Genomic DNA, 14,290 nt, shown 5'->3' on the forward strand with positions numbered 1-14,290 from the left:
AATTTAAAAAACAGATTTTGAGGGCAATTGTTCATGTTATAAAAGAAAATTGCCTCATAAAATATTTTATCACCTATTTCCTTCTGTAATGTAAGCTCCTTTCATGACTTAAAACAATTTACTTTGTAAGTTTGTATTTATTTAGCAACTTCTCAGGAACTCATTGGAGAAAGTGAAATTCACCAATACAAATAAGTGGGTGTACCAAGGACACAAAAGGAACTTCATTTTCCCATAGTTTTTCCCTGAAGAGAAGGTAATTGGCAAGCAATTAGGTACCTTCCAGTCCGCAAAGGGCAGATGGACCAATAATGTGGTTCAGGAGATCAGGTGGATGTAAGTCATGATACTGGATCACAGGGGAGCTGGTTGGTGGAAGGTGCATCAACAGGATCTGAAAAGATGTGGAAATTCTGTCCGGGGGCTTGGGAAAAGGCTGAGTCGCTCAGCAGTACAGAAACAGTGTGGTTTCTCTTCTGCAGATGAAAATGAATGTGAGCAAAACAATGGTGGCTGCAGTGAGATCTGTGTGAACCTCAAAAACTCCTACCGCTGTGAGTGTGGGGTTGGCCGTGTGCTAAGAAGTGATGGCAAGACTTGTGAAGGTGAGAATGGGCAAGAAGGGACCCAAATCGAGAGCTTAAGGGAAGCCACTGGCTTATTCTCTGATGTTCAGGAAACTGTCTTAAAACCCAAAGAGAGCAACAGTTTGGCTGTGCAAAGAAATGAAATAAGGTGTTCATCAACATTGAGAATGCTCACACTGTGGACAGAATTCAGTGCTGATTTTGTCTCTAGGATTTAACAGGAGGGAATTTTGCAAGAGGCAGAAAGCCACATTTTTATATGAGAAATAAAAATAGGGTGTTCTGGCCAGGTGCCTGAAATCACAGCACTTTGAGAGGCTGAGAAGTTTGAGCCCTGCCTGGGCAACATAGTAAGACACTATCTCTACAAAAAATTAAAAAATAAAAATTAGCTGGGCATGGTGGTGCATGCTTGTAGTCCCAGCCACTCAGAAGGCTGAGGCGGTAGGATTACTCAAGCCCAAGAGTTTGAGGCTGCAGTGAGCTATGATTGCACTACTGCACTCCAGCCTGGGCAACAAATAGAAAATGTTTCAAAAAAATAAAAAAAGGAGGAGGGATATTCAGTATTTCTCAAACTTTAAAATGTGCCTACGAATCACTTAGGATCTTGTCAAAATGCAGATTCTGATTTAGTAGGTCTGAGATCAGGTCAAGATATTACATTTCTAAATAACTTCTAGGAGTTACCTATACTGCTGGTCCAAGAAGCACACCTGGACTGGCCAGGTAATAGAGGCAGTAGCATAACCACCGGCCGACAGCTGTGTTTCCCAAACTTCCCTGCTGCTGCGAAGCACCTGGGGGATTTTACGCTTAGCCCCTCCCAACCCTCTCCTGGAGCCTCTGCTTCAGAGGAGCTAAAGTGGGGCCTTGGGATTTGTGTTTTTAACAAGTTCCACGGGTGATTTTTATCATCCTGGAAGTTTGAGAAACTGGTTTACATGAAACCATTTCCTCTCCTCCCTTTATGCTTTGTGTTTATGGAAGATGAATACAGTTTGGGGTGATAAATAAAAAAATCTATTTTAATTATTTTATTTTACTTTTAGATCTATTTTTAATAACAGACATTTTATAGGACTTCATACATTTTATATAACAACAAAAAAGAACTCATAATATATATCAAATAATTGAAATGGAAATTGCCTACCATTATTATATGAAACTTAAATAATATCCCTTCTCTTAGGCACATTTACCCTTGCAAATTGTCACTACTAAAATTCTGTCACTTTGGCCAGGCATAGTGGCTCATGCCTGTAATCCCAGCACTTTGGGAGGCTGAGGCAGGTGGATCACTTGAAGTCAGGAATTTGTGACCACCCTGGCCAACATGGTGAAACCCCGTCTTTACTAAAAATACAAAAATTAGCCAGGTATGGTAGCAGGCGCCTGTAATCTCAACTGCTCGGGAGGCTGAGGCAGGAGGATTGCTTGAACCTGGGAGGTGGAGGTTACGGTGAACCAAGATTGCGCCATTGCACTCCAGCCTGGGCAACAAGAGCAAAACTCTGTCTCAAAAAATAACAATAATAATAAAATAAAATAAAAATACTACCCCAAAAGGAAAAATTATGGCTAGTGCCCACATTTTATTTCATGCAACAAACTTTGCATTATTAACTGAGAGACCATTAACCATAATATTAAATTAGTGTTCCTTATAATAAGACTAAATGTATTTTAAACTTTATTGAATAGATGTAATATCCAGAGTCCTCCTTAAATCTTAATTATTTTATGTAATAATCTTTGCATATTTGAATGTTAATAAAATGTTCCATAAAAACATTTATAATTATTTATGAGCACTTTATTGGAAAGATTGCAGTTAATCCTCATATAATCTTAAAACCTAATAACCATAACTGAAAAAATATTTTAACAGAAGATGAAAATTAAGTGAGTTATACTTTAGGATTAATATTCCTGTTTATAACCCTTAAGTTTTATTGATAGTCCAAACATACATGTTTCTTTAGCTAAGCTATTTGATAATTACATGTTCTTTTAAAAAACAACAGCCCTTTTTAATTTTTATTTTTTAGATTCAGTGGGTACATGCACAGGTTTGTTATAAGGATATACTGCTTAATGCTGGGGCTTGGGTTTCTATTGAGCCCATCACCCAAATAGTGAAGACAGTACCCAATAGGTAGTTTTTCAACCCTCACCCTGCTCCCTTCTCCTGCTTTTTGGAGTTCCCAGTGTCTTTTTTTTTTTTTTTTTTTTTTTGAGGCAGGGTCTCACTCTGTCACCCAGGCTAGAGTACAGTGAGGCCATCTTGGCTCACTGTAGTCTCTGCCTCCCTGGGCTCAGGTTATCCTTCCACCTCAGCCTCTAGAGAAGCTGGGACTGTAGGCATGTGCCACCACACCCAGCTAATTTTTGTAGAAACAGGGTTTCACCATGTTGGCCAGGCTGGTCTCAAACTCCTGAACTCAAGCAATCTGTCTGCCTCGGTTTCCCAAAGTGCTGGGATTACAGGTGTGAGCCACTGTACCAGGCTCCTGGTGTCTATTTTTATATAGTTTATATTTGTCCCACTTTATGTCTGTGTGTACCCATTGTTTAGCTCCCACTTATAAGTGAGAACATGCAGTATTTTTCTGTTCCTGCATTAATTCAGTTATCGTTTTTAAGTAATTTTTGTTGTTTTGTTTTACTTATTTTTAATTTATGATTATTAATTTTTTTTTTGAGACAGAGTCTCACTTTGTTGCCCAAGCTAGAGTGCAGTGGGGCGATCTCGGCTCACTGCAACCTCTGCCTCCCAGGTCAAGTGATTCTCCTGCCTTAACCTCCTGAGTAGCTGGGATTACAGGTGCCTTCTAACATGCCCGGCTATTTTTTTTTTTTTTTTTTTTTTTGGTATTTTTAGTAGAGACGGGATTTCACCATGTTATCCAGGCTGGTTTTGAACTCCTGACCTCATGCAATCCGCCTGCCTTGGCCCCCACAAAGTGCTGGAATTACAGGTGTGAGCTACTGCACCCAGCCTGTTTTGTTTTATCATAAACGTGTAGAAGAAAATAAAGAGGAGCAGGAGAAAAATAATTAAAATGACCCGCAATCCATTTGCCAGATGTATCCATTCTAAACATTTCGGTTTATCTTCCTGAGAGACTTAAATGTTTTAAGCTAATTTAAATTTTCAGTTTATTTTGTACTTTGCATTTTTAGACCTGGAAATATTCTGAGTGAACCTTTAGTGCAACCTCTTCATTTTACAAATATTGAAATTGTGACTCAGAGAAATAAAATGACTTAAGGAAGGTAATTTTTAAGGAAAAAAGTGCTATTAATGTTCATTTTAACATCTTACAGCATATTTTTGTGCTTTCTTCTATAGTATTATATATAATTTTCAGCCATTTCAAAAGCCCCTAGGTGTGCTTTTATCCTTTAAGAATATGCAGATATGAAAACTGGTGATATTTAATCTCCTTAAAGTGTTGCAAAGAGTGATTCATTGCCACATTTTTCTCTGTATACATTTCACAAAAACTAATTCATCCTAAGTTAATTTATTGATGTTCCAAATAACTACTTTTTAAAAACTATTATTGAACTGAGAGAGTTATAGCTGTAACTGAAAATCAGCTTTTATCTTTCCCTGAGCATCCCAGATGATTTGAAAACATTCCCTTTCATTATTTTAACCTAGGACAGGTGTCAGCAAACTTTTCTCCAAAGGTCAGATGGTAAATACTTTAGGCTTTGTGGACAGTACAGAATCTGTAGAAACTACTCAACTCGGTTCTTGCAGTGAGAAAGTGGCCATATAGGTAAATGAATGTGCATGGCTATATGCCAATAAGACTTTATTTATAATAATATGTAGCGGATTAGAGTTTGACAACCTCTGACCTAGAAGATAATGTCCAAGTCCCACAAAAGTCATTTTTTTTTTCTGTTAAATTCAAAATCACCTTGTAGCTTCTTTAGTTTTCAATGGAATATTTTTCCCTTTTGTCCTTTTGGCTTGAGTTTGCTTTTTGAACATGCAAAACATTAAAAAAGGCAACTTAAACAAAACCATCTCATGAGAGGACTGTCACCAGGGTTTGGTTGAGTGGACTCAGCATGTGGTCCAGGCCTCATTTTTATAGCGTGCTGTCAGCCCAAAGCCCTTTACCCCCAGTGCTCTTGTCCTAGATATTTGAGGAGAGGGCCAGGTGACCCAGCCAGTCCACACAATAAGTCAAATCCATCCAGCCAGTCCAGGTGAATTTATATTCTGTCAGTCCCTTTTACATCAATAATGCTCTATAAAATGTCAAATTGAGTGGGTTAAATGTTACAGCAATTAAGAAATGATTTTTGGCTAACCATGAGAAAAGCATTAGACAAACCCAAACTGAAGGACATTCTACAAAATTCCTGACCAGCTTAATTGGGTAGAGTTATGGTTGTTGGAAGATCAGTCTTTATAGCTATGCTATTTCATAAACATTCTTTGAGGTCTTGCCTGCATGTCTCAGTCACTAGGTTAGGCACCAGGGATGCTGTCATAAGTTAAGTATAATCCCTGATTCAAAGTGCCAGAATCCTTGGGGTAGAGGATTGCGAGATGATTTTCTTTTCTGTTGGTTTCTACCACAGATATTGAAGGATGCCACAATAACAATGGTGGCTGCAGCCACTCTTGCCTTGGATCTGAGAGAAGCTACCAGTGCGAATGTCCCCGGGGCCTGGTGCTGTCTGAGGATAACCGCACTTGCCAAGGTAGTACATGGGGCAGGGTGGGGGGGTGCTTGACTCTGTTTTGATTACACTTCTTCCTCCCCCAAAACTCTTTGCCTTCCTCCGCCAAGTATATCAGAGTTCTTACCTTTCAGAACCATGGCTCTTTGAGCAGTGTGCATCACTGAATCATCACTCTGGAATCATTTAAAAGAGAAGATCTCTAAGAAAAGATTACCAAAAAACTAACTTTCCTTTGCTGTCTACCTTTGATTTTTGACTACTTTTTGTGGTTATTTGTATGACTAATAACTTACTATGAAAACATAAGACATTGATGCAGCTCCTCTCTCTTCTAACAGGGTTGAAACTAAGTGAACTAAGTTGAAAGCCCTGTGGAACATATTATTTTCCCCACACTTAGGATAGGAGGGTTAATAATGCTCTGAGAATTATTTTTTGGAAATCTAGTTATTTGGGGTTTTTTTGTTTTTGTTTTTTTGAGACAGAGTCTCACTCTGTTGCCCAGGCTGGAATACAGTGGCATGATCTCAGCTCACTGCAACCTCCACCTCCCAGGTTCAAGCGATTCTCCCGCCTCAGCCTCCCGAGTAGCTGGGATTACAGGCATGTGCCACCATGCCCGGCTAATTTTTGTATTTTTAGTAGAGATGTGGTTTCACCATGTTGGCCAGGCTGGTCTCAAACTCCTGACCTTAAGTGATCCACCCTCTTCGGCCTCCCAAAGTGTTGGGGTTACAGGCGTAAACCACCATGCCTGGCTTGGAAATCTAGTTTTTGATGTCCAGAATATTTATGTATTCATCCAATAAATATGTAATGAGCACCTATTTCTGATTTCTTTACACTATACCATTGTTATTATAAGTCTTCATGTATTGGACTCTGACAGTACTCAAGTATTCTCTTTAGGGTATTTGCAGTCTAGAGAAGAACCTGGAAAATGCTAAGGAAAAGTGATCTTTTTTATATTACGGTAAAATGGTGAAATTTATAGTCAGAGTTTATGGTTTCCTGAGCAGTGCAAGGACAATTTGGAAGCCTTTCCCAAGTGCACTAACACTGTTTTTGTTGTCTCTGTTTTATGAGGCAATAATTAATGGTAAAGTCACAGCAGCATCGTTATGTACCGTAGGCCTATATCAAAGCAGCACTTTTTCTATATTGCCAATAAATTGTGTTCGTGCTGAAAGTTAATTTCTTAAGTGTTTCAGTTCACAGAGTTATGCTGGCTACGCTTTGAAACCAATGTTTGTTGAATTGAAATTTGAAACTTGTGTTTCCTAATTCAGGGAACCATATGTTTGAGGAACATTATTTGACCATAATCTTGGGAGCTAGGAATACTGGTTTTATTCACCAACTTGTTTTCAGCCCCTCTGATTTCCTTGGGGATGGAACAAAAAGCTCAGGTTGTGTGAGGGTGAAATTATTTCTCCTAAAAGCTTTCCTCCCAATTCAGGTTTCCTGGCTCTAACAGTGGCCCCGTTTCTCTGCAGTCCCTGTGTTGTGCAAATCGAATGCCATTGAAATGAGCATCCCCAGGGAGCTGGTTGGTGGCCTGGAGCTCTTCCTGACCAACACCTCCTGCCGCGGAGTGTCCAACGGCACCCACGTCAACATCCTCTTCTCTCTCAAGACGTGTGGTACAGTGGTCAATGTAGGTTCCTCCTGGTGGGCATTTGGGGAGTGACCAAAAGCCAGTTATTTGGGAGGTAGTGGACAGAGGTATGCCATGTGACTTGTGTCATCAATGAGATATTTATGCACAAAAGATTTGAGCTCAAAACATCTTATGTCATTCATTTAACAAATATGTTATTGCTCACCTGCTATGGTCCTGGCACTGTGAAGAATTCTGTTATTCCTGTTTTCAAATAGCCCAGTTCTCCAGTGTGTGCAGACATTTTCCTGAATGCATCAGTACCTGTGGTACTGGGAGGCTGGCTACATCCCCTCTGACCAATTATTTTATTTGAAGAAAGCAATTAATACAGATGATGGTTCATTCATGATGTAGTGAATGAGTTCAAGTATTGAACCAGGTTGAGTGAAAAGGTTTATACTTTTCACTCTGCACACAGCCCTGTGCTGGAGAGTTAGGAATGTATGAAATCCTGCCTTTTAGGAACTTGCACAGCAGAACTGAGATGACAACACAAAAAATGTAAGGAAAGGATGAACAGCAAGACAGATGACAGGCCCTGCAGGAGCCCAGTCAAGGGACGAACACAGGAGCAGTCAAGACAAGTGGGACTTGGATCCAGGCGGAAGTGTGTGTGTGGTTTACACAGCAGAGAGGAAAAGAAAGGGCCTTTCAGATGGGAAACAAGTGAGCAAGTCTCCAAGAGGGGATATTTCAGGCCTGTGTGGAGGTGTGTGGAGAGTGCAACCAGACTAGCCAGGAATTCGTACTGGAAAATGAAACCGGAAAAGTAGATGGGGCGGGCTGGGCTTCCAAAGGCTTGCCTTGTGTGCTAGGGTGAGCCGTCTGGATTTTATCCCATAGAAATGGGGTTAGGCAGGGACTGTGGTGATGAATGCCATGATCTGACAGCAGCTTCCAAGATGGATAGAGCAGAGGAGCCTGCATGTGGATCAGCACGGAGGCCTTCGTGATCATTTGGTTAAACGAATATTTCTCTGACTAAATGAAAATCAGAAAGCTGATTCGACTTGGCGGGAGACAAGGGGGAGATATTCAAGGAGCAGGCAGTCCCACTTGAGGCAAGTTTTGTGGATTGTATGTGTGGATAATCAAATGGAAATGCCGCATGGTAGGTTGGCGCTATTCTCCCGCACATGGCAGAACAGAAGAATCTGGTGATAAAGAGCTGAAAACCATCCGGTAAATGTCACAGCCGAAATCCTGAGTGTGGAAGAGTTTACACAAGGTCATGCTGCCACAGCATCACCAGATCTAAGACTCCAGAAAAACACATAATGGGCAGAAGCTCTCCTTTTCTAAAATACCAGAGCTTTGGATTTGCTGATTCTGCATAGATCAAGTATTATGAGTAATACTCCAGAGGAATGTGTGGGCTACCCAAGAGGTAGTGTGTAAAACTCTTTTTTTTTTTTAAGACGGAATTTTGCTCTTGTTGCCCAGGCTGGAGTGCAATGGTGTGATCTCGGCTCAATGCAACCTCCACCTCCCAGATTCAAGCGATTCTCCTGCCTCAGCCTCTCAAGTAGCTGGGATTATAGGCAAGCGCCACCATGTCTGATTAATTTTCATATTTTTAGTAGAGATGGGATTTCACCATGTTGGTCAGGCTGGTCTTGAACTCCTGACCTCAGGTGATCTGCCTGCCTCAGCTTCCCAAAGTGCTGGGATTACAGGTGTGAGCCACCGTGCCAGGCCCCCTACCTTTTTTTGGTATTATTATTATTTTATTATTTATTAAAAAGTACACAACAAAGAGCTAGGCAGTATAATACCAATAGTTAGAATATGAAGCCATGTATAACATGGACTAAGTAAGAGGTAGAGACAAGTTCTAAATGAGAGCCATCTGAGTTTAAGCTGCAGTTGATTCTTGTTATTTGCAGTAGTTATGTTCTACAAAGCTGCCATAAGCAATGAATTAGGGACTACTGAAGCTAATTTCTTTAGCAATTAAGCATTGCTCCTAGGGGAAATCTGGGTTAGGTTTCTGTAATCCTCTTGTTACAACATTTTTGTCAACTGACAGTTAACAACCTTGTTCTGTGTGTGTTTCTGTTTAAAGATACCTTATTTAACATACATTATAGATTCATTAACATTGCACTCATGACCAGCAGCACCACAATGCATGTCTGGAGTGTATCAAACACGTATTTTCTCATTTTCCCTGTAAGGCACATCATAGCATCCTGTGCTTACTAGACAGCGCATCTGCACTGCACTCGGGGGTCCCTTTAATCAGCAAAATCACCAGCAAAAGCACAAACATGCAAAAAACATGCCATTCTGTAGATCACAGAAAGGATCCTGGCTTACAATATGAGAGCTAAAGCAAGAAGGCGGTGGTGCCTTGTTGGACTTCAGCTGGGAATGTGCCACTGTGCGCAATTCTGTGAATAGCCTCAGAAGCATAGTGAGTATGGATTTGGGGATTACAAATAAATGTTAGCTGCTAGGTGAATTCACACATACTAAATCCATGAATAATGGGCATCAACTGTACATTGTAAACTTGTGGGCTTCATAGAAGAGATGAATTTTGAGTGAGGCATTGAAGGATGGGTAAATGAAGATACGAATGATGGGTGAGGAGAGATGTCATCCCCTGAGTTCTAGTCTCATCACACTCAGCCCTTCCTGACCACAGATCATTCCTTACTCTCGTATACCAGTCTTTGAAGCTGAATCATTTTTAAAAAATTATTTTTAAGTTCAGGGGTACACGTGCAGGATGTGCAGATTTGTTACGTAGGTAAATGTGTGTCACGGGGGCTGGTTATACAGATTATTTCACCCAGGTATTAAGCCTACTACCTGTTAGTTATATTTCCTGCTTCTCTCCCTCCTCCTACCTTCCACTCCCTGAGAGGCCCTTGTGTGTGCTGTTCCCCTTCCCCTCTATGTGTTAGTGTGTTCTCATCATTTAGCTCCCACTTCTAAGTGAGAACATGTGGTATTTGGTTTTCCATTCCTGTGTTAGTTTGCTAAGGATAATGGCCTCCAGCTCCATCCACATCCCTGCAAAGGACATAATCTCATTCTTTTTTGTGGCTGCATAGTATTCCATGGTATATATATGTACCACATTTTCTTTATCCAGTCTATCACTGATGGGCATTTAGGTTGATTCCATGCCTTTGCTATTGTGAATAGTGCTGCAGTAAACATATGTGTGCATTGCATGTGCCTTTACAATAGGACAATTTGTAATCCTTTGGGTATATACCCAGTAATGGGATTGCTGGGTCAAATGGTATTTCTGTCTTCAGGTCTTTGAGGAATCACCATACCGTCTTCCACCACAATGGCTGAACTAATTTACACTCCTACCAACAGTGTAAAATTATTCCTTTTCTTCACAACCTCACCAGCATGTTATTTTTTTAATTTTTAATGATAGCCATTTTGACTGGTATGAGATGGGATCTCATTGTGGTTTTGATTTGCATTTCTGTAATGATGTTGAGCTTTATCTTCATTTGCTTTTTGGCCACATGTATGTCTTCTTCTGAGAAGTGTCTGCTCATATCCTTTTCCCATTTTTTAATTTTTTTTTCTTATAATTTTGTTTAAGTTCCTTGTAGATGCTGGATATTAGACCTTCATCAGAGAAAAAAAATTTCTCCCATTCTGTAGGTTGTCTGTTCACTCTGATGATAGTGTCTTTTGCTGTGCAGAAACTCTTTAGTTTAATTAGATCCCATCTGTCAATGTTTGCTTTTATTGCAATTGCTTTTGGCATCTTCATCACGAAATCTTTGCCTATGCCTATGTCTTGAATGGTACTGCCTAGGTTGTCTTCCAGGATTTTTATAGTTTTGGGTTTTATACTTAAACCTTTAATCCATCTTGAGTTAATTTTCATATATAATATAAAGAAGGTTCAGTTTCAATTTTCTGCATATGGCTAGCCAGTTATCCAAGCACCATCTCCTCATTGCTTGTTTTTGTTAGGTTTGTTGAAGATCAGATAGTTATAGGTGTGCAGTCTTATTTCTGGGTTCTCTTTTCTGTTCCATTGATACATGTGTCTCTTCTTGTACCAATACCATGCTGTTGTGGTTACTGTAGCCCCATAGCATAATTTGAAGTTGGGTAGTGTGATGCCTCCAGCTTTGTTCTTTTGCTTAGGATTGTGTTGGCTATTCAGGCTCTTTTTTTTTGTTGTTCCATATGAATTTTAAAATAGTTTTTTCTAGTCTGCAAAGAATGTCAGTGGTAGTTTAATGGGAAAGCATTGAATCTATAAATTGCTTTGGGCAATATGGTCATTTTAACAATATTGATTCTTTCTATCCATGAGCATGGAATGTTTTTCCATTTGTTTGTGTCATCTCTGATTTCTTTCTTTCTTTCTTTCTTTCTTTCTTTCTTTCTTTCTTTCTTTCTTTTTCTTTCTTTCTCTTTCTTTTTTGACACAGAGTTTCACTGGAGTGCAATGGCCTGATGTTAGTTCACTACAACCTCTACCTCTTAGGTTCAAGCAATTCTCCTGCCTCAGCCTCCTGAGTAGCTGGGATTACAGTCATGAGCCACCATGCCCAGCTAATTTTTCTATTTTTAGTAGAGATGGAGTTTCACCATATTGGGTAGGCTGGTTTCAAACTCCTGACCTCAGGTGATTCACCCGCCTTGGCCTCCCAAAGTGCTGGGAATACAGGTGTGAGCCACCACACCTGGCATCTCTGATTTCTTTAAGCAGTGGTTTGTAGTTCTCCTTTTAGAGATCTTTCACTTCCATTGTTAGCTGTATTCCTAGGTATTTTATCCTTTTTGTGGCAATTGCAAGTGGCTGTTCATTTGTGATTTGGCTCTCAGCTTGACTGTTGTTGATGTGTAAGAATACTGGTGATTTTTGCACATTGATTTTGCATCCTGAGACCTTGCTGAAGTTGTTAATCAGCTTAACTTTTGGGCTGAGATGATGGGGTTTTCTAGATATAGAATCATGTCATCTGCAAACAAGGATAGTTTGACTCCTCTCTTCCTATTTGAATGAGCTTGATTTCTTTATGTTGCCTGATTGCTCTGGCCAGAACTTCCAACACTACATTGAATAGGGATTGTGAGAGAGGATATCTTTGTCTGGTGCTTGTTTGAAGGGGAATGCTTCCAGCTTTTGGCCATTTTAGTATGATGTTGGCTGTGGGTTTGTCATATATGGCTCTTATTATTTTGAAGTATGTTCCTTCAACACCTAGTTTATTGAGAGTTTTTAACATGAAGGGATGCCGAACTTTATTGAAAGTCTTTTCTGTGTCTGTTGAGATAATCATATGGTTTTTGTCTTTAGTTTTATTTATGCGATGAATCACATTTATTGATTCACATATGTTGAACCAAACTTGCATCCTGGGGATAAAGCCTACTTGATCATGGTGAAAAAGATTTTTGATGCGCTGCTGGATTCAGTTTGCCAGTATTTTGTTGAAGATTTTTGCATCAATATTCATCAAGGATAGTGACCTGAGGTTTTCTTTTTTGTTGTGTCTCTGCCAGATTTTGGTTCATGATGATGCTGGCCTCATAGGATGACTTAGGGAGGAGTCCCTCCATTTTAATTTTTTGAAATAGTTTCAGTAGGAATAGTACTAGCTTTTCTTTGTACAGGGGGTATAATTCAGCTATAAATCCATCTGGTCCTGGGGCTTTTTTTCATTGTAGACTATTTATTACTGCCTCCATTTCAGAGCCTCATTATTGGTATGTTCAGAGATTCCATTTCATCCTGCTTCAGTCTTGGGAGGGTGAATGTATTGAGGAACTTACCCATTTCTTCCAGGTTTTCTAGCTTATGTGCATAGAGGTGTTTATAATATTTTCTGATGGTTTGTATTTCTGTGGGGTCAATGGTAATATCTCCCTTATCATTTCTGATTGTGTTTTTTGATTCTTCTCTCTTTTCTTCATCATTAATCTAGTCTATTTTATTAACTTTTTGGAAAAACCAGCTCCTAGATTTGTGGATCTTTTGAATGGTTTTTTGTGTCTCTGTCTCTTCCAGTTTACCTCTAATTTTGGTTATTTGTTGTCTTCTACTAGCTTTGGGATTTGTTTGCTCTTGGTTCTCTAGTTCTTTTAGTTATGATGTTAGGTTGTTAACTTGAGATCTTTCTAGCTTTTTAATGTGGGCATTTAGTGCTATAAATTTCTCTCTTAATACTGCCTAACTTGTGTCCTAGAGATTCTGGTATGTTGTATCTTTGTTCTCATTAGTTTCAAAGAACTTCTTGATTTCTGCCTTAATTTCATTATTTACCCAAAAGTCATTCAGAACCAGGTTATTCAGTTTTCATGCAATTGTATCATGTTGAGTGAATTTCTTAGTCTTGAGTTCTAATTTGATTGTGCTGTGGTCTGAGAAACTGTCATGATTTCAGTTCTTTTGCATTTGCTGAGGACTATTTTACTTCCTATTATGGATGGATTTTAGAGTAAGTGCCATGTGGTGATGAGAAGAATGTATATTCTGTTGTTTTGGGGTGGAGAGTTCTGTAGATAACTATCAGGTCCAATTGATCCAGAGCTGAGTTCAGGTCCTAAATATCTTTGTTAATTTCTGTCTTGATGATCTGTCTAATATTGTCAGTGGGGTGTTAAAGTCTCCCACTATTATTGTATGTGAATCTAAGTCTCTTTAAAGGCCTCTAAGAACTTGCTTTATGAATCTGGGTCCTCCTGTATTGGGTGTGTATATATTTACCATAGTTTATCTTCTTGTTGAATTGAACCTTTTATCATTATGTGATGCCCTTCTTTGTCCTTTTTGATCTTTGCTGGTTTAAAGTCTGTGTTTTTGGAAACTAGGATTGCAACCCCTGCTTTTTTCTGTTTTCCATTTGCTTGGTAAATTTTCCTTTATCCCTTTGTTGAGCTTATGTGTGTCTTTGCATGTGAGATGGGTCTCCTGAAGATAGCATACCAGTGAGGCTTGGCTCTCTATCCAGTTTGCCACTCTGTGTCTTTTAATTGGGGCATTTAGCCCATTTATATTTAAGGTTAGTATTATTATTTGTGGATTTGATCCTGTCATTGTGATGCTAACTGGTTATTGTGCAGACTTGTTTATGTGGTTGTTTTATTAGTATCACTAGTCTGTGTACCTCGGTGTGTATTTTTAGTGGCTGGTAGTGGTTTTACCTTTGCATATTTAGTGTTTCCTTCAGGAGTTCTAGTAAAGCAAGTGTGGTGGTAACAAATTCCCTCAGCATTTGCTTGTCTGAAAAGGATCTTATTTCTTCTTCACTTATGAAGCTTAGCTTGGCTGGATATGAAATTCTGGGTTGAAAATTCTTTTTTTTTTTTTTTTTGAGAGAGAGAG

At 39.4% G+C, this 14,290-nt stretch overlaps 1 protein-coding gene across 4 annotated transcripts in view; it reads left to right on the forward strand.

Moving 5' to 3' along the window:
* OIT3 (oncoprotein induced transcript 3) overlaps positions 1-14,290 on the forward strand; it is a 44,188-nt gene that overhangs the window by 14,002 nt on the left and 15,896 nt on the right. For all 4 annotated transcript variants that reach the window (XM_012460255.3, XM_012460257.2, XM_012460256.2 and 1 more), the window contains 3 exons: positions 483-605; positions 5,199-5,321; positions 6,800-6,960. In XM_012460255.3, coding sequence (XP_012315678.2) covers positions 483-605; positions 5,199-5,321; positions 6,800-6,960 — 407 coding nt within the window. The remainder of the gene's footprint in view (positions 1-482; positions 606-5,198; positions 5,322-6,799; positions 6,961-14,290) is intronic.

This window comes from Aotus nancymaae, unplaced genomic scaffold (assembly GCF_030222135.1).
Source record: "Aotus nancymaae isolate 86718 unplaced genomic scaffold, 86718_ANA_hifiasm-v0.15.2.pri h1tg000010l, whole genome shotgun sequence".
Taxonomy (NCBI): domain Eukaryota; kingdom Metazoa; phylum Chordata; class Mammalia; order Primates; family Aotidae; genus Aotus; species Aotus nancymaae.